We start from the raw sequence: 21,864 nt of genomic DNA, 5'->3' as shown, positions 1-21,864 counted from the left end.
ACATTTAGCTGATGGAGCATTAGGGGTACAGAGGACCCATTTCCGACCTTACGCCCACATTGGGTCAGCGGTCATTGGAATGGGGCTGGAGGGGTTCATTCATAAAGAATCACCACATTCTTTAATATTGTTGTGTTTTGGGCTAGAATGGAAAATTTCAGAGGGCTGATTTTTCTCCTCATGATTAACTATCACTGCTAATTCTGTTAAGAATCTCTCTTTAATCTGCCTTTTGCTTTCGTGGTCCCCCTTTACTATCCTATCTCAGTCAGTCTGATTCTTATATCTGCACTTTCATCTCACTCTCTTTCTCATTCTTTACCTTTCTCTTTTTCCATCTCTCACTCTTGCTTAATATATATATAATATCACTCTTTCAGATGCCAGATCATTTTGATCATTCCCTGGTGTTGAACCAGTTGCGGTATTCTGGGATGTTAGAGACAGTGAGGATCCGGCGAGCCGGCTTCCCTGTTCGGAGAACCTTCCAGGATTTCTGCGCCAGGTGAGCTTCATTTCAGTCAGTGAGTAACACAAACACTAGCAGGTATTGCAACCTTCACGTTCTGTAGGTACATTAGTGTTTCTGTGGGGCACATGATTGATTACTTTGTTTTGTTAGATATTGCAATGGCACAATAATAAATCACATTACGCAGAACTCCAGTTTTATAATAATATGTAAAACTCCATAGAACAGAAAATTAGCATCTAGTGAATTGACTAGCCAGTCTACACATATAGCACCAACACCAACCACCACTATCAGCAATGTCTGCAATGTTCTTCCAGACTCAAGGCAACATCATGTAACAATACATTGTATAAAATAAGAAAATATGAAACAGCTTTTGTAAGTTTGGTTTACATTTTTTTTTGCATGCTAGAGTGACACACAAAGTATCCAAATGCAGATAGGAACAAAGTTTCCTAACCTCACTGTAGCGTTAAGATTATCATAAATGAGAGAGAGAGAGAGAGAGTGCTTTGTGTAATATTTGCCATAAAGATTATCTTTATTTTACAATGCTCGTGGAAAACCCAGCCCAGATATGTTGGACAACCCACTTTTGCCACACAGTTGGGTAATAGTTACATTGTAATGGGATATGATGTGATGGTGTGTTTTTGCTGGTTAATCTGCTTATTCATTTATTTTATTTTTCAGATACTATGTGCTGATGAGGGGTGTGGCCATGTGTGATGATTTCAAGGAGTCATGTCTCCATTTGCTTCGCCTATTGGACAGCAGCAATGCAGAATGGCAGCTGGGAAAGACAAAGGTGAGTATTGTCAATTTTCACCTAATGCTCTCAAAATATTCTGACTGTTCTCTTAATTTTGCAAAAGATTTGGATTCATTAAGTTATTGTTTGCTTTAATCTGATAGGTGTTCCTGAGGGAGAGTCTGGAGCTGCGATTGGAAAAGAAGAGGGAAGAGGAGGTGCTTAAGGCTGCAGCCATTATACAGGCCCATATATTGGGCTACAGGGCACGGTAAACATAAAACACACACATTGACACACTGGCTACTCAGTCCCAGTCCTTTTCTCCTTCTCTAACACCCCACATTCATGTATGAATCGGGCTGAGTCAGGCTAGTATCACTGCCTGCAGGGTGTAGTACACTGCTTCTTTTCTCCTCCCGGATTGTAGGAGGCAGTACAGGCAGTTGCTGCAGTCTGTGGTGGTGATCCAGAAGAACTGGAGGGCACTATTCTGGCGTAAGCGCTTCCTGATGCTTCGCTGGGCCTCGGTTACGCTCCAGAAAAGGGTCAGAGGACAAAGGGCACGGCAGTTGTACGCACGTCTCCTGGAGCAGAGGAGGAGGAGGAGGGAGGAGGAAGAGATGAGACGAAGACAGAAGGAGGAGGAGCTGGAGAGGTTGGCAGGGCACTCTGACTCACACTGCTGGGGGAGGGCCCATAGTCAGTTTGAATAATTGAACATTTTCATTACTTCTTTCGCTAAGCGATACCATTAAGGATGTATTGTTTTCATTAGCTAAAATTCATTGCTATTGCAAAAATATATATATAAGATATCCTATAAATATTGACCCAACAAACAGAGGACTCCCGTCATTATAATTTAAAGTATATTTTCACTGATTGACCTTGACTCTAATGGTGTGTTGGTCATTTTGTTGTTTAGGGAGAGACTGAGGATGGAGGCCGAGCAGATGGCTCAAGAGGTGAATCACCTCCACCGTCTCTGCTGCTGTCACTGTCCCTGCTACTGTTTCTGCCACTATCACTACCACTTTCTCTGCTACTGTTTGAATGTTTTCATTCAAAGATTTACTCACTGACTGGAGAGAGTTCTGCTGCTGTGTAAGACACAAATGGCATTATGTTTTATGGTTTTCCTACATCAGCATCTCTCACCTTCTCTGCAAGTGCACACAAACTCAGTGCTGCAAGATAAAATAAATGATATACTCATGACATTAAAAACAGTAGTCATACTTGAATTCACACCTATGGTAATTCTGGGTAGTGTAGTTTGATATCACTTGCACACAGGCAGAGGAGGCACGGAAAGCAGAGGAGGCCCAGTGGGAGAGGGAGGAATTTCAGCAGAAGAGAGAGGAGGAAGCTCTCCGGCATCAGCAGTCGGTGCTCCCGGCGGTGCCACCTGAGTGGATGTCCAAGGATGAGCAGCTGTCTGAGGAGGGGGTGCGTCCACATGAGGTGTCACAGGTGGAGGAGATCCTGCGTCTGGAGCGGGAGATCGAGGGCCTGAGGCGGCAGAAGGAGTCGTGGGAGCAGAGCCTGACGGCGCAATCATTAGCCCGGCTGCAGAGCCTGCGTGACCAGGAGCTGCTGCGGCTGGAGGAGGAAGCCTGCAGGGCGGCGCAGCAGTTCCTCTCCTCCCTCAACTTCCATGAGATCGACGAGTGCGTGCGCAACATCGAGAGCTCACTAGCACTGCAAGAAGGTGTGGCCAGCTCCAGCAGGGTGGTGCCGAGGGCAGAGGATGAGGAGGAGGTAGACGAAGGCTTGGGTGTGGATGAGGAAGGGTTTAAAGACTCACCGAACCCTAGCGAGCATGGCCACTCAGATGGGCAGCGCACCAGCGGGATCCGTACCAGTGACGATTCATCCGAGGAGGACCCCTATGCCAATGACCGAATGCCCCCGGCCCTGGCACCGCCCACAAACATGACATTGGCCTATCACAACCCACCATGCAGCAGGGACATTGTTTACTGCCGGACCCAGGAGGAGGAGGGGGTGGAACTGATTCCACCAGATGAGGACTCGGATTACGACGCTGATGAATATGATGAAGGTGGCATCATCATGCCTCCCAGTATGCCTCTCTCGCTGTCTCACAGTGGCCACTGGTCCCTTGATCATCGCAGCTCCTTGGCAACGAGTACGAGTGCTAGTTCAGGGGCTTACAGGTTCAGTTCTGAGGGAGCACAGTCATCAGTGAGTCACACATGCATGCAGCACACACACACACACACTCACACAAAACAAATGCAACCTCACAAACATGCATGTATCACTTATGATTTCATCTTTCATGTCAGTCTAGCCCAAGCATTTTTAACTTTAATTTTTCCTTCAAATGGAGCACCTGTTTATCCTTATTCAGTAGACTGTTAGCTATCCTTAGGGAAAAAAAATAATTGTACATATTGCAAAAATACTGTATTTATCTCCAAATATCTCTAAATGTAGTACAACACACACAGACATGCTCTCATGCAGTTATACTAACGCACCCTCTCCCTTTCTGTTAGTTCGATGACAGCGATGACGACTTTGACAGGCTTGATACGGATGATGAGTCTTCATACCGACGGAATTCCGTGTACAGTTGTGTGACACTACCCTACTTCCACAGTTTCCTCTATATCAGAGGTAGAAAAAGAACCCTTTCCTCTCCTCCTCTCCTCTCTCCTGTTCTCTCCTCACAATTTTATCCCATTTCACTATATGTGCGTGTTGAGAAGGTGGCCTGCTGAACCCGTGGAAGCGGCGCTGGTGCGTGCTGAAGGACGAGACCTTCCTGTGGTTTCGGAGCAGGCAGGAGGCTCTGAAGCAGGGCTGGATGCTCAAAAAGGGTGGAGGCTCCTCCACGCTCTCCCGCCGCAACTGGAGACGCCGCTGGTTTGTCCTCCGCCAGAGCAAGCTCATCTACTACGATAACGATGCCGAGGAGAGGATGAAGGGCATGCTGGACATGCATGAAGCCAAGTAAGAGCCTAGGGAGCACTACGAGGGTAGCACAGAGTGGATAAGGGCCTATGGTACACTGCAAGAGTACTATAGAGCAGTTGGTAAAGACCTATGGCGCTACAAAGCAAGTCAGGGTCTATGACAAGAGCCTCCAAAGCACAATACTTAGCAGTGTGCAGTGTGATTGGTGTGGTACACAAAGCACAGACTTCACAGCAGCCCCATTGGCTGTAACTTTTAACCTCTGTCTATCTTTCTCTATTTCCATTAGAGAGATCATTGATAACACAGGGAAAGAAAATGGAATAGACATTGTGATGCCCGAGAGAACATACCATCTTATAGCAGACACAGCAGAAGACGCCAGGTTTGTTTTTGTATGTGTGTGTGTGCAGGGATGAATGTCCATCTGCTCTGTCCCTATGGAGTCATACTATTATGACCCACACCCATTTGTTCAAGACTGCCATATGGCATGTGTGTGTGAGTGGTTGTGTATTTGCCTCAAAATGTCAAACTGAATGGTTGATTGGATGTTTCTCCATGTGCTCTGCAGCCACTGGTTCAGTGTGCTAAGTCAGGTGCATACCTCCACTGAACAGGAAATTAGAGAGATGCATGATGAACAGGCTAACCCACAAAATGCTGTGGTGAGTACAGACAGCACACACCACACATCGATTTGTAAACATATGCATCAACAGAATATCCATAGAAACTACTCCATTGTGAAGTGTTGTGGTTTTGTACAAGTGAAAAAGTTTGATCATGAAATTAATTTATCCTGTATATACTACTGAGGAAGGTGACATGATAGCAATGTAACAGTGATACAACTTGTGTCTCTTTTTAGGGCACACTGGATGTAGGCATGATTGACTCTGTGTGCGCCTCAGACAACCCAGAGAGGTATAAACACATGCATATTCATATGATCCTGATAAACATTTAGAGCATGTGGGGAGGAAGTCCAGTATTTTGTAGGAAGCAGTCCGGTATTGAGAAAATGCGGTGTCATAAACATACTGCATTGTGCCACTGTGCAAGTGTAGCAGCTAATATTGTGTTGTTTTTTCTCTGACTTTTTGTCCCACTCTGTCCCATCCCATCCTTCTCTTTCCCTCCCACATCACTGTCTCCTTCCTATCTCTATCCCCCCAACCACCCCTATGGCTCTGACACAGGCCCAACTCCTTTGTGGTCATCACCGCTCACCGTGTTTTGCACTGTAATGCAGAGAGTCCCGAAGAGATGCACCACTGGATCGCCCTCCTGCAGCGCTCCAAAGGTGACACGCGTGTCCAGGGCCAAGAGTTCATCATCAGGGGTGAGACAAGTTCCCTAGGTCACGCACAGGTCAAAGGTAAAAGTCACATGTGGAAAAATTTGGCCACAGATTTAAACTTTGCAGTGTAGGAGCAAGGATCATGTTTCTAAACCTTCTCACAAAAATGGACTGCTGCATTCCATTTTCCAACATGAAACCTTTCTTGGAGAGCTTGCACTAATTGGTCAAATGTCCAGTAAACCTGCGCAGAAAGCTCCTTCAAGTAGTTTTAGGTTACACATTCCTTTTAATATATTGGTTATTGTTCTCTGTCTACCTCACCCTCTTAGGCTGGCTACATAAGGAGATGAAGGGCAGTAGTCGTGGAAACCTGAAGCTAAAGAAACGTTGGTTTCTACTTACCCATAATTCCCTAGACTACTATAAGAGTTCAGAGCGGAATGCTCTCAAACTTGGCTCTCTGCTCCTAAACAGCCTGTGTTCCGTGCTGCCTCCTGATGAGAGAGTATACAGAGAAACTGGTCAGCACAAACACACACACACACACACACACACACACACACATACATACATGGACGGATATAAATTCAGTTACATAACAATCATGCAGGGACATGAAAACACACACCCACATTTATGTATGAACATAAAGTACATAAACAAACATACGCACACAGTCTGTCAAACTGTTACTAATAATGGTATTAGCATTATTACAAAGTGTTACAAATATATTTAATTAATTAAGTCATTAAGTCAATTAATTAATTATGTGTGCCTGTATGTTTCTTGTTACATGTGTATGTATGTCTGTGTGTGTGCACAAGTAGGTTACTGGAGTATGATAGTGTTTGGCCGTAAGCACTCCTATAAGCTGTACAGTAAGCTGCAGAATGAAGTCTGTCGCTGGGCCAGTGCTGTGCAGAATGTCATCGATACCAAACCACCCATAGACACCCACACACAACAACTCATCCAGGACATTAAGGTAACACACAAAAACACCAACAACAAAACCACCACCACCACAAAGAGGACCTTTCTCACATATACACACAGCAACTAATTCAGTCCATTAACACACAACACACAGGAGCAAATCTAGAATTCTTATTCACTAGCAGTGGACAAGACAGTTGGCATAGGCTAGGAATACTGTGTAAAAGTACTGTGCAGTATCTATGCAATAAATGACTAAAATGAAAGCTAAAAAATCTAAAATGTCAAAAAATATATATATACACAATACAAAGAAACAAACTACATTTATTTCTACAAGGAAATTGGCAATAAGTAATGAATAATCACAATAATTAATAATAAAAATTATATATATATATAAAACTGGTATATGTGTGTGTCTGATTTCTCAGGAGAACTGTTTAAATTCAGAGGTTGTGGATCAGATTTACAAGAGGAACCCAATACTGCGCTACACACACCATCCTCTTCACACACCACTACTGCCTCTACCCTATGGAAATGTCCACTGCAGCTGTGAGTAACACACATGTACACAGATACATACACACTTACATTTATTATTATATATTCATTACCATAAATTACTATACATTAATATACATATTACTTTGCTTTTGAGGGCTTACACTGAAAAAATTATTTTGCTCTTCTAACACATTTCTATAAAATAATCACTGACTGACGGTACTGACTTTTTTCATAATAGCTATACTAGTGAAATAATTTGATGCAAGCAGTGCAAATACACAGCACATACACACACCTAGCTCAGCACCACTATTGCCCACCCCTAGAGAGGATTAATTTTGGAAGATGTCTTTCTTGTAGATGAAAGGGGGCAGAGCTACAGCACTTTGCAGGCGGAAGCTCTGAAGCTCTTTAGCACTCTTCATCAGCTGGAAGGAGTGGCTGACCCAGTGCCAATCATCCAAAGCCTTCTGCAGACAGGTCATGATCTTCGACCTTTGCGGGATGAACTCTACTGCCAACTCATCAAGCAAACGACAAGCCCTCCTCAGCCAGGCAGCCCTGCCCACATCAGTGGCTGGCGAATCATCACCTGCATGTGCTGTACCTTTAGCCCCTCCTCCAGAAGCATCCTCAAATACCTCAAATATCACCTTAGGAGGTCAGTGGCTCTGCATGCATGAGAATGTGATGTGTGCATAAAATTATATAACCATAAGAATGCACATATCCCCAATAGTGAGTGTTATATAACTGGATTTCAGTGTTTTTCACAGTAATGTTATGTAGTGAGTATTCATTACTTTATGTGTTTCATTGATTTGTTGATTGATTGATTAATCAGGACACGGGAGTCATATCAGGGGACAGAGATGGAGCGCTATGCTGCGTTTTCTCAGGAGGCCTTGCGGCATGTGCGTGGGCGGGAGTGTGTTCCGTCACGTGAAGAACTTAGAGCCATTCTCAGTAGACAAGAAATGATAACAACCGTGTATTGTCATGGGGGTGGGTCCTGCAAAATCACTATCAACTCCCACACCACAGCAGGAGAGGTACATACTTGCATAGCAGATTTTGAGGGATGAAAATACAGGACTAGTTAAAGCTTTTCACAAAGAATTCAAATTCTAGTCTGTTTGTGTATATGTAGGTGGTAGATAAACTTCTGAAGGGCCTGGCCATGGAGGACAGCAGGAACATGTTTGCCCTGTTTGAACACAATGGCAGCACAGATAAAGCCATCGAAAGCCGTGCGATCGTGGCTGACATACTCGCCAAGTTTGAGAAGTGAGTTTGTGTTCCACTCTCCTTCATTATTAGCAAGAACCAGTGCTAAATGATTTGGAAAGCAAATAATGAATGGATTTTACAGTGCATGATTTGTAAAATGGAACCCATCAGTGTTTGGGACTATAGCCTACACAAAGACAGCATAGAATTGTTTCACTGTATAAAGTTTAATTCTATAAAGGGTATGGATGTTTTTAAATAGTTTATCCTAATACAGGATATTGTTGTTTCTACCCAAACCGACCAGTCAGTCTTTTGGTCTCTCTCCCAGGTTGATGGATGGAGGAGAGGATCAGGATGGAGGCTGGAGGTTTTATTTTAAGCTCTACTGTTTCACAGACACAGAAAGCATTCCTGTAGACAGTGTGGAGTTTGCATTCATGTTTGAACAGGTTCGATTTCTCACTTAACGTTGTCCTATTTGATGAGAGTACATCATGTATTGATGGTAATGGGCATAAACCTATAAGAGTCATGTATATTGGTAGGCTGCATTTTAATTGTGAAGTATGACAGAGCATTTAAACTGAGGGATAAAAGTGATTTCATATTCTGTGGTTGAGCTATGCATTGTGAATGATTATACTTTTTATATAGTCACTAGAAATGTATCAGTGAAGAGTAAATGTAAGAGGCTCTCTGCTATTTTATCTTTTTATCCTGTAATATCCTTTCTTTCCAGATAATGGTTAAATTCTTTCTCTGTCTTTCTCTCTGTGTGTCTATCACTCTTCAAGGCTCATGAGGCAGTGATTACTGGGAAGTATCCTGCTCCTGAGGAAACACTGCAGTTCCTGGCTGCTCTCCGACTACAATATCTGCTCGGGGACTACACTACCCAGAATACTTTATCTGACCTGGAACAGGTATTCCCAATGGCACGCCTGCAAGCACGCGTTCAGCGATTTGCCCCCAGCAACACCAGTACCATGGCAACCACAGAGAAAAAGAGGGGCAGCTTCTTGGATGGCACACTCAGGAGGAGCTTCAGGGGCTCACTGGGGCGACAGCGGCAGGGGGAAGGGTCTGCAGCGGTGGAGGCGTGGTTTCAGGAAGAGAAAGCGGGACTAAAGAGCTGTTTGGTGGAGAAATGGAGGAAATTGCAGGGAATGACTCAGGATCATGCCATGATCAAATACATGAACCTCATCAGAGAGTGGCAAGGATATGGTTCCACACTCTTTAACGTGGAGGTAATGGAGCACATAACCACGCAGGCATAATTAAATAAATCTGGTATGAGTAGCAAACCTATGATTACACCCTGTTCCACATTAAGTAGAATACACAAGCAAGGGTTTGCCCAAGCTACAAACAGAAGACATTAAAAAATATTGTATTGTTTCAGAAATTAAAAGAATGAATTCTCCCTCTCTCTTCTTTTGCCTTCTTCCACCAGTGTGTCGACGGGGTGTATCCTGCAGAGTTGTGGCTGGGGGTGAGTCGTAAGGGAGTGTGTGTGCATAAGCGGGGAGAAACATGGCCTTTGGAGGTTTTCTCCTACGAGGAGATTTTGTCTTTTGGAGCCCCACAGTCCAGCATGTACAAAATCAGTGTGGAGGGGAGAGACCTGCTCTTCCAGACTCAACAGGTAACAAAACACTTCCCTTATATACATTGTGTATGTGTCGGGGAGGTATTCACATCACATTTTTAATGGGGGTTAATAGCTTAGATTTTCAATCCTTTTAAATATTTTTTTTTGTATTCATCTTCCTCTCTCTCTAGGTGATGGACATTGCCAAACTGATGAAAGCTTATATCAGTATGATCGTGCAAAAGCGCTTCAGCACCTGTCAGTCAATCAGTAGCCACTGCAGCCAGTGCAGCAACTGGTGAACTCTTTCTTTCCTTGGACCTTCCAACTGTGTACCTAACAAACTCTGCCTTACAGAGACACACACACACACACACACACACACACACACACACACACACACCTGAAACAGTGTGGAAGAGGAGGGTGAGTTTACTCTAGGACATTCCCAGATTAATGAAACTATCCAAGTGTCAGTGAGTGTTCCACTCCAAAAAAAAAACCCAAAAAGCCTAACTTTATGGTGATGAGGTAAATAACCCGTGATATCATTCATCTGAAAGTGCCTAAAGAAACAAAAAGACCCAGCAGGGCTACAAGTGTCTTAAAAAAGATGTCTGCAAACAGAGCACACATGTACTGCAGGAAGAGCATGTGCAGTCTCAGTTATTGTCCATGCACCATGCAGGTCTGTTTAATACTGAATGTTTCCTAAGTGTTCCAGAAACACTGCATTAGCGTTGAAGTTCTAGTCCAGTAGCATTTCACTGGAGTTCTGCAGGCAGAATCTCCAGCCAGAGACACACAGCACTAAGATGGTGCCATTCTGTAAGAATGCACACACATGCTTATGTGCATGCATACACACATAAATGCACACACATGTTCACATACATACTCACCTTTATTCACATACAAACTGATCACAAATCTAGCCTCAGCATCTCTTTGTATTGTATGTGGTTATAATGTGCAATGTGATCTTATTACTGAAAAGCTGTATATTTTAAAATCGTTCTTTTTGGTAAAGCACGCTAACGTCAAGTGACTTTTGTTGCTACTATTATTATTATTATTCTAAAGTTCTTTTACCATGTTGCATCATTCTGTTTCTGAGAAGCTTAAGAAAGTAAAATCTGATACACCAGAAATATGCAATTTTTTCTTTCCTATGTGTATTAGTTGTGATATGTAATAAAAGAACCTGTGAAACGAAAGCATGTCTGTTGGCAACCTTTCATGGTTATCCTGCTTGCTGAATCATATTGCCAGAGAGTGTTTTTGTTTCACTATAGACACAGAGATCAGATTGCCTTAAGAACTGCTGAGTCATCCTTCAATGCTCTGATCATTTAATGAGGTGTTTTGCTGTGTTTATACTGTACCAGCCAAAAACCTGTGTGAAACCAGGTATTTTCAAGTTTAGCAATTCTTGAAACCACATGAACTCTATAAAAGACTTCATATTTCATTAAATGTGTGCATGCATATTTACTAGCCACTTTGTAGAAAGAGTAGCTCTAAAATATTAATATCTAGTCCATAGTGTGGGACAACCAGTGATAAACAGAGTGGACGGTGGATGGAGATCTATGCATGCCAGCAAATGGACTAGTGACTGTAATTATTCTATAGGTGCAATATAAAATGAACCTGCAAGATAGTGGTGAATAAGCGTAGGTGCAAGGTAACGTGATGTGCAAGTGAAAAATTAAGTAATTTTTAAATGAAATTGGAATCTTATGAACTTCAGTTAAAAGTTCTCCCAAAGCCAGTGAATTATACTCAGTTTGTCAGGCAGTTAAAATTAAATTAAAAGTTTGAAATCTGTTTAAAATTATTAAAAGCACTCATGACAACCAGACATGGTTAGGCATGCTGAAGGTAACTGCAGTGTCAGAAAACAAGTTCTTTCCAGTCACAAATTTGTGAGACTGCTGATTAAATACCTTTCAAATACAAGCATAGCTAAATCATCCCAGAGGTACACTGGCCGTTCAGAGAAGAACAGAGAAGCTGGATGAACTAGAAGAGCTGAAAAATCACTGTTAAGAGTGCAGAACAAAAATGCCCTAGATATTTGGGAACTGCTGCAGATAAGTGGAGAATACATTTTGGATGATTTCCTGTTTAAACCTGCTTAAACCTTTACTAGGGTGAAAATAGTTTTGGTTTTCAGAAAACATGCCATTTCAGCAGGACACCACCATGATTCTTCACAGAATCTTATTATAGATTATCCTTGCAGTATCCTTTTCTTCTCACTAAAATTCACTAAATAAAAATTCACTCACTAAATAAAAGGTAAACAGTTCTGGGCATCCCATTATATCTGCTTGTTTCTGGGCCAAGTAACTAGCCAAATTAGACTGTAAACAGGAGGCGGATACATTGAATGAGGTTGTTCACCTTGCCATCACCTACGACCGCCTCCTGCAGGAGTGACACCGCCACCTTCACCGAGGGTCGCCGCATCGGGAAGGAACTCTACCGACGGGAAAGGCCAAGGCTCCCGAGGAACCCATGCAACTGGGCGTGGCTGGGGTGCATCGCAAACCAGGAGAGCAGAGGAAGTATGGCGATTCAGTGAGTTGCTCCCTGGCACTCTTAACATATAAAATACTGGTCAAGGTATCGCACAAGAGCTGTCTTCTTTCTGCCGCAGCACTTTTCGACTCGGGAGCAATGGGAAATATGATGGACTAGGGCTTTGCAAGAAAGCTGGGGATAAAGGTGATTGCCCTGCCCTCTGCTTTCAGCGTGCAAGCGCATGATGGAGGACCGGTGGGTTCTGGGTACATCACTCATGTCACTGCTTGTGTCCTCCTCGAAATAAACGGGGAGCACGTAGAGCACATTTCCTTTTATCTCCTTTCTTCTCTTTCTCACCTTCTCACGTTAGATTTGCCTTGGTTACGTTTACACAACCCTCACCTCCTGTGGACCAAGAATCGCATCCTCGAGTGGGTGTCCTCTTGTGAAAAGCAATGCTTTCCTAAATGGGCAATGCCTCTGCAATCAACATCGATCGAGAGTCCTAAAGCCGACAAAAACAGCACTGTTCCCTGGGAATATAGAGATCTTGTGGAAGCGTTCAGTCCCGCTAAGGCTACACAGCTCGCCCCCCATCATGACTGGGACTGTGCCATCACTCTGAAGGAGGGAGCGGTCCCTCCCAGGTGTAGATTTTTTCCTCTCTCACAGGAGGAGGAGCGGACAATGGAACAATACATCAAGGAGGCACTGGCACAGGGTTACATTTGTCCCTCCACCTCTCCGGCCTCTGCCAGAATTTATTTATTTTTTTGTTAAAAAGAGGGATGGGGGTCTGAGGCCCTGTGTGGACTACCAAGGGCTCAAGGAACTGCTGGTACATCACCCTTATCCCCTTCCTCTAGTCCCAGCAGCAGTTAAGGGGAGTCAGGTATTTTAAGTTAGACCTACTCAGTGTGTATAATCTCATATGGATCAGGGAGGGCGACGAGTGGAAGACACCTACATCCTCAGGGCATTATGAGTATTTAGTCCCTCCGTATGGTCTCACCATGGTTCCCTCAACCTTTCAAGCATACATAAATGAGGTCCTAAGGAAGTTTTTGGATAGATCCGTCTTCGCTATTCCTCCTCCTGGGACCAACATGTGCGTGACATACGGGCTGTCCTCCTTACCCTTTTGCAGAACCATCTCTACTTCAAATTAGAGAAATTTGAATTACACCACAGGGAGGTGAGTTTCCTAGGATACATCATCCAGGAGAGCAGTGTACGCATGTAACCGTGCAAGGTGGAGGCAGTAATGGGCTGGCCAAGACCACAGACATGCCAGGAATTACAGTATTTACTGGGGTTTGCAAACTTTTTCCGAAGGTTTATTAAGTCCTTCAGCACTCTGGCCAGGCCCCTCACAGATCTGCTTCGAGAACAGGCCAAGCAGATAAAATGGACCGCCAAGGCGGAGAAGTCCTTCGAGTATCTTAAAACTGCCTTCTCTACCACCTGGGTGTTACAGCAACCAGACCAAGAGAAGCCTTTCTCTTGGTCTGGAGGTAGATGTGTCGGATTTGTGTCTGGAGATGTGTTGGATTTGGGAGTAGAAGTAGGTGCTATGTTGTCCCAACACATGGGAAAGTCAGGACAGCTAAAACCCATAGCCTTCTTTTCCAAGCAGCTAAGCCCATCAGAGAGGAATTACGAAGTAGGGGATTGAGAACTCCTGGCGATGAAACTTGCATTCAAGGAATGGAGACATTGGCTGGAGGGAGCGCGACACCCCTTCACAGTGATCACTAACCACAAAAACCTGGAGTACCTCCAGACCACCAAGAGGCTGAACTCAAGGCAAGCCCGGTGGTCGCTCTTCTTCTCTCGGTTTGTTTTCCATGTCACCTATGGGCATGGAAAGTATGGGCAGATGTGCCCTCTCGACAACACCACACTGAAGCCCAGTCAACCAGACAAGCCATTTCTCTCCCCCTCTTGCTTCTTGGATACATTAAGATCGGATTTTGATCGACAGATAAAAGCAGCCAATCCTTAGCCGTGCTGTCCCCCCAGACGTCACAGAGTCCTTATCACATGGGCACACACCTCAGTGGGAATGGGCCAACCGGGATATACATGTACGGCACAATTGTTAAGTACTCGCTACTGCTGGCCAGCCATGAATAAGGACGTGGTGAAGTACATGGCTTCATGCGCAGATTGCACTCACAGCAAAATGCCACGCACCCTGCCTGCAGGTAAGATGATTCCCCTACCCACTCCTCCGTGCCCCTGGTCACATTGCGATAGATTTCATTACAGACCTGGCTGTCTCTGAAGAAAACACAGTTATTCTGGAGATAGTAGATAGATTCTCTAAGATGGTACTGTTTATTAAAAGGTGTTTAGACAGTTCGGTTTGCCGGAGGACATTGTTTTGGACGGGGGACCTGAATTTATGTCATGGGTATGGAAGGAATTGCTTGGGAAACTTAATATCACTGTCAGCCTGATGTCCGGTTACCACCCCCAGGTAAAAGGCCAGGTGGATAGAATGAATCAGGAGCTGGGCAAGTTCCTGCATTTGTACAGTCAGTGGCATCCCAAGACCTGGAGTGCATACCTCCCCTGGGCAGAGTACGCACAGAATGTGTTTTAGGGTATCAGCCGCCACTCTACCCCTGGAATTCCCCTACGTCCGATCAGCCAGTAGTAGAGGAGTGATGTCGATGCAGTGAACAAGTCTGGGAAGAGACTCACCAGCGGTTACTCAAAGTGATCTCAGCTTACAAGAGAAAGGCTGACAGGAGACGTGGGGAGACTCCGTAATATGGAATAGGGTAGAAAGTGTGGATAACGATGAAGGGCGGCTGACTGGGCTCTACGGGCAAACTGGCAGCCAAGTATGAGGACTCATAAACTGGGCAGATCAACAACGTAACTTGCCTGGTAGGCTTGCCTGAAAACAGCAGGGCATCTCGAGCTTATTGGCACCAAAATCTGTGGTAGAGGGTCCCCTCGCGGAGGAAGGTAATCCCTCGGGGACTCCACCTCCACCCCTAAAGGTAGAGGGAGGGCCAGCTTACAAGGTGCATACCTTGCTCAATTCCCAAAGGAAAGGTACACAGCTGCAGTACCTAGTGGACTGGGAGGGGTACAGCCCGGAGGAGCGTTCCTGGATACCGGCCTCCCAAATATTGGACCCCGACATCACCGCCTCCTTTCACAGGGAACATCTGCGGAAGTCTGCTCCATCTCAGCTGGGATGGCCGCGCTCTAGGAGGCTGGCAGGGTCTTGGGGGGGGGGGTCATCCAGCAGGAGGGACACGCCCACTCCTGCTCGGAATCACACCACCTACCTATTAATTGTGTTTACCTGTTCCTTATTCTTCGTTCCCCACTATTTAAACCCACAGGTCCCAGCAGATAGCACTGCACATTAGCTGACCGTGGAGCTGCGTTTGACTACAAAAGATGCAACGCTACTACTGTTGAAATATTACTGTTCCTTATTTTTCATTAGTCCTTTCAGACTCTGACTGGACATGGACAAAACGGAGCACTTATGCACAGCCTCGCCTCTCGCTACCTCTGTGCCTCTTGCGTCAGTTTCTTCCCAAAAGACATTAAAAGTTTATATGCCATCATCCCTAAAGAAGTTGGTTTCAGAGCTAAAACATTTTAAAACTTTTAAAACATTTTTTTGATGCAACAGCTGAGAATAAACTGTAATTTGCAGTCAGGCAGGGGTGGACAAGCATAACTGAAGATGGTTTATAAGGAACAGAGACAGGGCTTGACCGCATATCAACCAAAACCAAATAACACAAAGGAAACACAAATCTAACAGGACACCAACAAGGAGGTACATGATATTAAAATAAAGAAACAAATCTAAGCAACAAGATAATATGAAATACAAACAAAAAGCTTAAAAAGGATGAAGCTGCACAGAAATGGATGGATGAGTGGTTTGCAGTGCAGTTTCTGCATGTGTGAACCTGGAACAAATTACAGATGGGGACTGGTCCAGCTATAAATGTTCTAGCTGTTAAATGTTGAGTTAAATGTAAGTTAATGTGTTATGTTTTGTTGACTTAATTATTATAGTTATTAACTTTTAAAGGACAGCCTTTTTACAAATATTTTCATGCTACATTAATTGAATTTTAATAAGGTTAATAAGAAAGATACCAAGAAAAATGATCAAACTATGAATGTTCTAATTGTCTAAAATAGTTCTATTAATGAGAGCTACATAATTTTATTCTAAGTTAATGTTAATGTCAAAGTTTGTTTTCTTTTAAATTTGCTGATGGAAAAATTTACTTCCCTACATATCTTACATTGTAAATAAAATGTATAGTTTTAATATAAAACATGCACAGTGAAGTGATCTTTTAGTTTTTAATGAAAAGGTTACATTTTAACTGAACTACCTTTAACTTGTCAGTGTCGCGCAAAAACAACTGAGTAGTGGAGCGCTGTACAATACGGAATAGTGGCGCCATGTACTGATTACAAAGGAAGATTTTTTGTATTTCATTATAATTACTGGTCTAAATGTTACAATCAAACTTATTTTGGTTACTAAGGGAATTTTACAGAGTTCATCCTATCATCACATCCTGTATGAATTCAGGAATGTCTGCAATAGCCGCTGAAACACCGAAGGTCCCGAAGAAGTGTACGAAATGCTGCGCACCCACATTACACTACACGCCTTTCAAAGTCATCAGATCGCTGTACTGTGCACACTAACACAACTTGCTATCCTGTAATCGGGAATCCTAACGTCGTTGTTTGTACACTACAAACTACTACACGATCCCTAACCATCCTACTAATCTGTCCGGTCTGTTTTGTCACACACACGGAGAATGACGCGATACAACGCTATGACGTCCCGAGCGTACGGAAATAATTATTTTAGTGAAAAATAATGGCGTATTTTGCTCCATCAAAATGTCCAAAACGTAGTTTGTTTTGCCGGCATTTAGTTGTAGACGACTACAAAAACGTTTTACAGTGTTTATGTGTCAGTTTAAAACACCATAAAAATGCAGTTTTAGAACACTTAAATCTGCTTTCGCGTCCCTCCAACGCCGTTAAAAGCACCGCTTTATAGTAAGATAATGAGGTCCACCTACCGGTTGTTGATAGCCAATACAGTTGAACTTTCTTCGCCCAGTCGCACACAAGGTCAGACCAGACCAGATCAGTTCACTACAGATCTTATTAAAGTTAGTTTATTTTTGGGATTCACATATGTGTTAGTTCACTCGATAATTCATTAATTCATACAGTTCTTTGCTAGACAGTGACATTTTAACAAACTAGCTAACAAACTAGCTAGCAAGCAAGCTAACTAATTTAGCTAGCTAGTTTGTTTGTTAATATTAGGGACATTAGAGTGGTTTTACTTTTCACCCGCTGTTGTCCAGTTGACTAGAGCTCAGATGCCATTCAATACTTTAATGGAATTTCAAAACACTGCATTTGAAGAGAAGCTCAGGCTTAATTTGGACAGATCTGAGGGTGTGTGTGTGTGTACACATTTGTGTATATGTAAGTATGTAAGAGTGTTTGTATGTGTGTGTATATTTGTGGTCTGGAACAGAAACAGAACAAACATTTTTTTTTTTTAGCAATTTCTCTCATTAACAGTATTATGCAGTTGTATGCACTAATATGCATTTGTAGTGAATCTATTATAAGTGCACATAATTATTTACTTATGTTGTACAACATCGCACCCTAGCAAGAGGAATGCGGTAATTTCACATATGCTTATACATACAAAACGCTAGAACAACTGCTACTAACTCGATACAAAACAAAACTCACAGTGCCGAATAATACAAAGTGTTCCCTTTCCATTTTGCCCATCTAAGCACTCTTCTCAGAAATCTTATAAGCCATTTTGGGCAGGTATATGTAAAGATATGCTTGAGTACAATGTACAGTACTTCACCTTGTACATGATGTAGAACTACATGGTTGTCTTTACCTGATTTCTGTATTCCCTTTATACATTAAATCTTTATACAATAAAAAATTAATAATGAAAACACAGTAACCTATTGCTCAGATAATTAGATGGCTGTCTCAAAAAAGAATTAACAGCTAATGTTCACATCTTCACACACAATAAAAAATAAACATTTTGTCCTAGTACCAGATGTATTTCTGTTTATGCCCAATATTGTGAAATACAGTGCAAACATGTTTTTATTACAGTGAATGATAGCAACAATGTTGGTGGTATTGGAGAAATTAAAAAAGTGAAAAGCATGAAAACTTTAAAAATTAGAAAATTACATAGAAAATAAAAACAGATGAAGACCTCACTAAATATACTTTCATTTTCACAGCCATATTTTCTAAACTTGTCAGTAGAGACTCAGTGAGTGACCTGTGGTATGTGTGGAGCTGTCTTGTTTGGTTCTAAAGGAAAGAAATGGATGTGATTCATATTATTTTCATGCCATTCAAAGAAACAGCAGATTTTCAAATAATTCTCCACAATAATGTAGCTACCCTTGTCAATCCCTTTGTCAGGTAAATTTCTAATTTAGCTAGGTAGCTAGCATAAAACCACCCACTTCTGCCCACTAAAGCACAAAAATTGATCATTTATAACAACAGTTAAACAAAATCATTTTTAGTAGTGATGTATCTAGTTTAATGTCCATTACATTTTATTTTCCCCTAATTCTGCCAACCTGATGTTTTCCCATGGTGTATTTAGTGTACTTCATAACAGTTCAAAAGGCTGATGTTTTTGCCACTTTTTGCCCTGTGAGAAGTGTTCTTTTAGGTTTTTCCACTTTAGGTTTGTCCTCTTTTGCCCTCCACATCTTCTCTGCTCCTCTTTAGTCAACTATTCTCTTCTCATTTCTTTTTAGTTATTATGTATTAATTTTATCACCCCCCCCCCCCCCCCCCCCCACCGGGGGAAAATTTTATTTGTCTGTTTTTTTTATTATTTAAAATTAGGGCTTTTCATTGTTGTTCATATTTATTTTTAATTAATTTTTTTTTTACATTTATTATTAGTTTTAGCATTATTACCCAGTATTAGAGGAATAGCTTAAATTAACTTTAGGATGAGTCTGTTGTGATGTTATTACTTTGTCTTAATCATCAGTATTTGCTCCTTTTCTTACTCACCTCCATATCACCTGCTCTCCCTGACCTGTCAGCATCCTCATACTCTCCCTCTCTCTCTTTACCTTGAATGAACTGGAGTGAACATTAAAGAAGTATCAGTAAACAACTGGTATTTCTTGCCTGATGCTCAGGAATTGATTATTGACCATTTCTTATCTGTCTGGTAATTATTATGTCACAAAATACTGATTCAACTCTTGTACAACTCCCTTCTATTCTAATATATATGATTAGTACTCATTTTCTCACAACTGACTTGTTTTCTGAGGTTGCCCAAAAACTGCCAAATGTCACTACCACCTTTCCTCTTGCTCATGACTTACTGTGAATGAAAGCTAACAAAAGCTGACTAATAAAAATCGTTCACTTTTTCAAACTTACACCAATAATGCTCTTTATGCAAGTATAGCTACACAGAATATTATATGAATATGCAATAATATTAAGATGCTACCATCTACATTTCCACAAGCATTACTATAATGACACTTTACTGAGACTTCATGTGGGATTTCTAACAAATATTACAAAATATAAAAACATTAACATTAGTTTAATATGCCTGCAACTGTTGGACGTTGCATGAATGTGTGGCTAAATAACTTTCCAGGTAATTTAGCTAGCTATGATAGCCAACGTCAATAGTGATGGTTTGTTGGTTTGGCATTCGTATACTGGCCCATTTTAACCAAAATGTTTTCACTTCATACAATTACTGACTTTTAATAAAATATTATCTATTTGTACAATTACAGTTTCAGCGCAAAATGATGGATTGACATTAACGTTACCTTTTCCTGAATGTCAACAGACGTTAGCTAGTCAACAGTGTATATACGGTGGTACGGTGTTAGAATAATAAGTGTCGTATCAACAACCGATTACAACAGATTAGTGACGGATCCTAACATTCCGCAAAGCTAGTGAGTGGGGTTTTTTTTAGTATATGCGGGGGGGAACATTTTGAGCATATCTGAATATGTATTGTAGCTACGGACTTGATACAACACTAAAAGAAAAGGCAAACTGGACAAGCATAATAGGTCCCCTGCAAACCGACCCCTCCCCTCTGTCCTTTTCATCACAGTAGATGGCTGTACGCACGTGCAAATTTATGAAGGCCCGTTTACGGCGAAATCAGTGAAACATTTTCGCGCGCACACACACTGCTTGCACATACGTATCCACTTGTGCATTCATATGAAATACATACATACATATACATATACATATACATATAATAAATACATATGAAACATTCACATAAATAGCATACTACTTACATTTGCTTATGATAACTTACTTGCATATACATGTACTTACACATCCATTCACTGGTGCGTAAACTTAGATTTTTCGCGTGTCCATGTCACGATTAACCATCCTTCTGGCAACCCTGTTTCTGTAGTTTCCCTGTCGTGTCTGTTTTCCTTTACTTCCTTGTTCCGTTGCTTGGTTTCGTTTTCTCCGCCCCTCATCTGTTCCTCAATTCAAGTCCTTGTTTTGGTTTTCTGTTCATATCTTCACCTGTGTCTGGTTATCCCTTAAATGTCTTGGTTGTCAGGGCTTAACCCTGTGTTTTGTTTCCTATGTGGTCGGTTATTTTGGTAAGTTTGGTCATGTATAGGGTCGTTGCCGTTATCGTCCTTGTTTTATCGTTTGCTTAGTTTGCGTGTTAATTTGCCTGTTTTCTAGCCTCCCTTGTTTGATTTCCCTCACTTATTAAAGAATCTCCTGCATTTGCGTTCAGCCTCTCGCCTCGTCTCTGCTAAAACGTTACAGTTCAACAGGTTTGCCCCACTCAGCGAGGCACCCGTTGAGAAGCCTAGCGAAAGAGCTCTGGTTGTAGGGGACACATGAAATTAGCTAGCCCTTTAAGGATGCCAGCAGCAGTATTTAGCTGTATACCAGGGGCCAGATCGCCGGACATTGCAGGAAAGCAAGCATATGTTTTCTAAGATAATTATCCAAATAGGAGCGATAAACGATATACGCCTTTGTCAGTCAGAGATCACTGAAAATAATATTGAAGGGGTGTGTCAATTAGCGAAGGCGATGTCTGTAGTATGCTCTAGTCCCATCCCAAAGCGGCGCAGGGATATGTATAGCTGGTTATCTTCGCTGAACTGCTGGATGTCCAAGTGGTGCTCACAAAACAATATGGGGTTTATAGATAATTGGAACACATTCGAGGGCAAGCCTGGCCTTTAGGGCGGGATGATATCCATCCTACTAAGGAGGGCGCTGCTGTTCTCCTTTCCGCTAACATAAGCCATAGTCTCATGAAAGACCTAGTTGATCTATGACAATCTAGAGTGGAGGCCAGGCAGCAGACAAAGGCTAAATCAACCGTCTGCTGGTCGCTATGTGACGTCACCTGAGGTCATCATATTGATATTGTGTCTGTTCCCCGAGCTAAGCAGAATTACAGAAAATACAGAACACTGCCT

At 42.4% G+C, this 21,864-nt stretch overlaps 1 protein-coding gene and 1 long non-coding RNA gene across 9 annotated transcripts in view; one reads left to right on the top strand and one right to left on the bottom strand.

Moving 5' to 3' along the window:
* myo10 (myosin X) overlaps nt 1-10,977 on the top strand; it is a 40,052-nt gene extending 29,075 nt beyond the window's left edge. The window contains exons 20-41 of one of the 7 annotated variants that reach the window (XM_035527892.2): nt 381-505; nt 1,169-1,283; nt 1,391-1,497; nt 1,657-1,884; nt 2,155-2,194; nt 2,526-3,437; nt 3,755-3,875; nt 3,968-4,211; nt 4,465-4,560; nt 4,750-4,843; nt 5,047-5,102; nt 5,378-5,520; nt 5,811-6,002; nt 6,312-6,469; nt 6,855-6,978; nt 7,294-7,594; nt 7,778-7,985; nt 8,084-8,220; nt 8,495-8,615; nt 8,961-9,416; nt 9,623-9,814; nt 9,952-10,977. In XM_035527892.2, the coding sequence (XP_035383785.1) occupies nt 381-505; nt 1,169-1,283; nt 1,391-1,497; nt 1,657-1,884; nt 2,155-2,194; nt 2,526-3,437; nt 3,755-3,875; nt 3,968-4,211; nt 4,465-4,560; nt 4,750-4,843; nt 5,047-5,102; nt 5,378-5,520; nt 5,811-6,002; nt 6,312-6,469; nt 6,855-6,978; nt 7,294-7,594; nt 7,778-7,985; nt 8,084-8,220; nt 8,495-8,615; nt 8,961-9,416; nt 9,623-9,814; nt 9,952-10,062 (4,281 nt within the window). In that variant the 3' untranslated portion in view covers nt 10,063-10,977. Of the gene's footprint in view, nt 1-380; nt 506-1,168; nt 1,284-1,390; nt 1,498-1,656; nt 1,885-2,154; nt 2,195-2,504; nt 3,438-3,754; nt 3,876-3,967; nt 4,212-4,464; nt 4,561-4,749; nt 4,844-5,046; nt 5,103-5,377; nt 5,557-5,810; nt 6,003-6,308; nt 6,470-6,854; nt 6,979-7,293; nt 7,595-7,777; nt 7,986-8,083; nt 8,221-8,494; nt 8,616-8,960; nt 9,417-9,622; nt 9,815-9,951 lie in introns of all 7 variants that reach the window. The other 6 variants (XM_081722495.1, XM_081722490.1, XM_081722492.1 and 3 more) reach the window with 6 other exon arrangements.
* LOC113584130 (uncharacterized) lies at nt 1,683-21,580 on the bottom strand. Of its 2 annotated transcripts, none has more exons than XR_014125766.1 (6): nt 20,718-21,580; nt 19,415-19,486; nt 17,392-18,688; nt 5,884-5,975; nt 5,409-5,534; nt 1,683-1,813 (listed from the first exon to the last, which is right to left on the bottom strand). It is a non-coding gene; the product is annotated as an uncharacterized LOC113584130 (long non-coding RNA). The 2 variants fall into 2 exon arrangements; XR_014125767.1 differs by having other exon boundaries at nt 20,738-21,580.
* Nucleotides 21,581-21,864: the final 284 nt, after the last annotated feature.

This window comes from Electrophorus electricus, chromosome 11 (genome assembly GCF_041902795.1).
Source record: "Electrophorus electricus isolate QZ-2024a chromosome 11, ASM4190279v1, whole genome shotgun sequence".
Classification (NCBI taxonomy): Eukaryota; Metazoa; Chordata; class Actinopteri; order Gymnotiformes; family Gymnotidae; genus Electrophorus; species Electrophorus electricus.
This window is presented reverse-complemented; position numbering and strand designations above follow the sequence as displayed.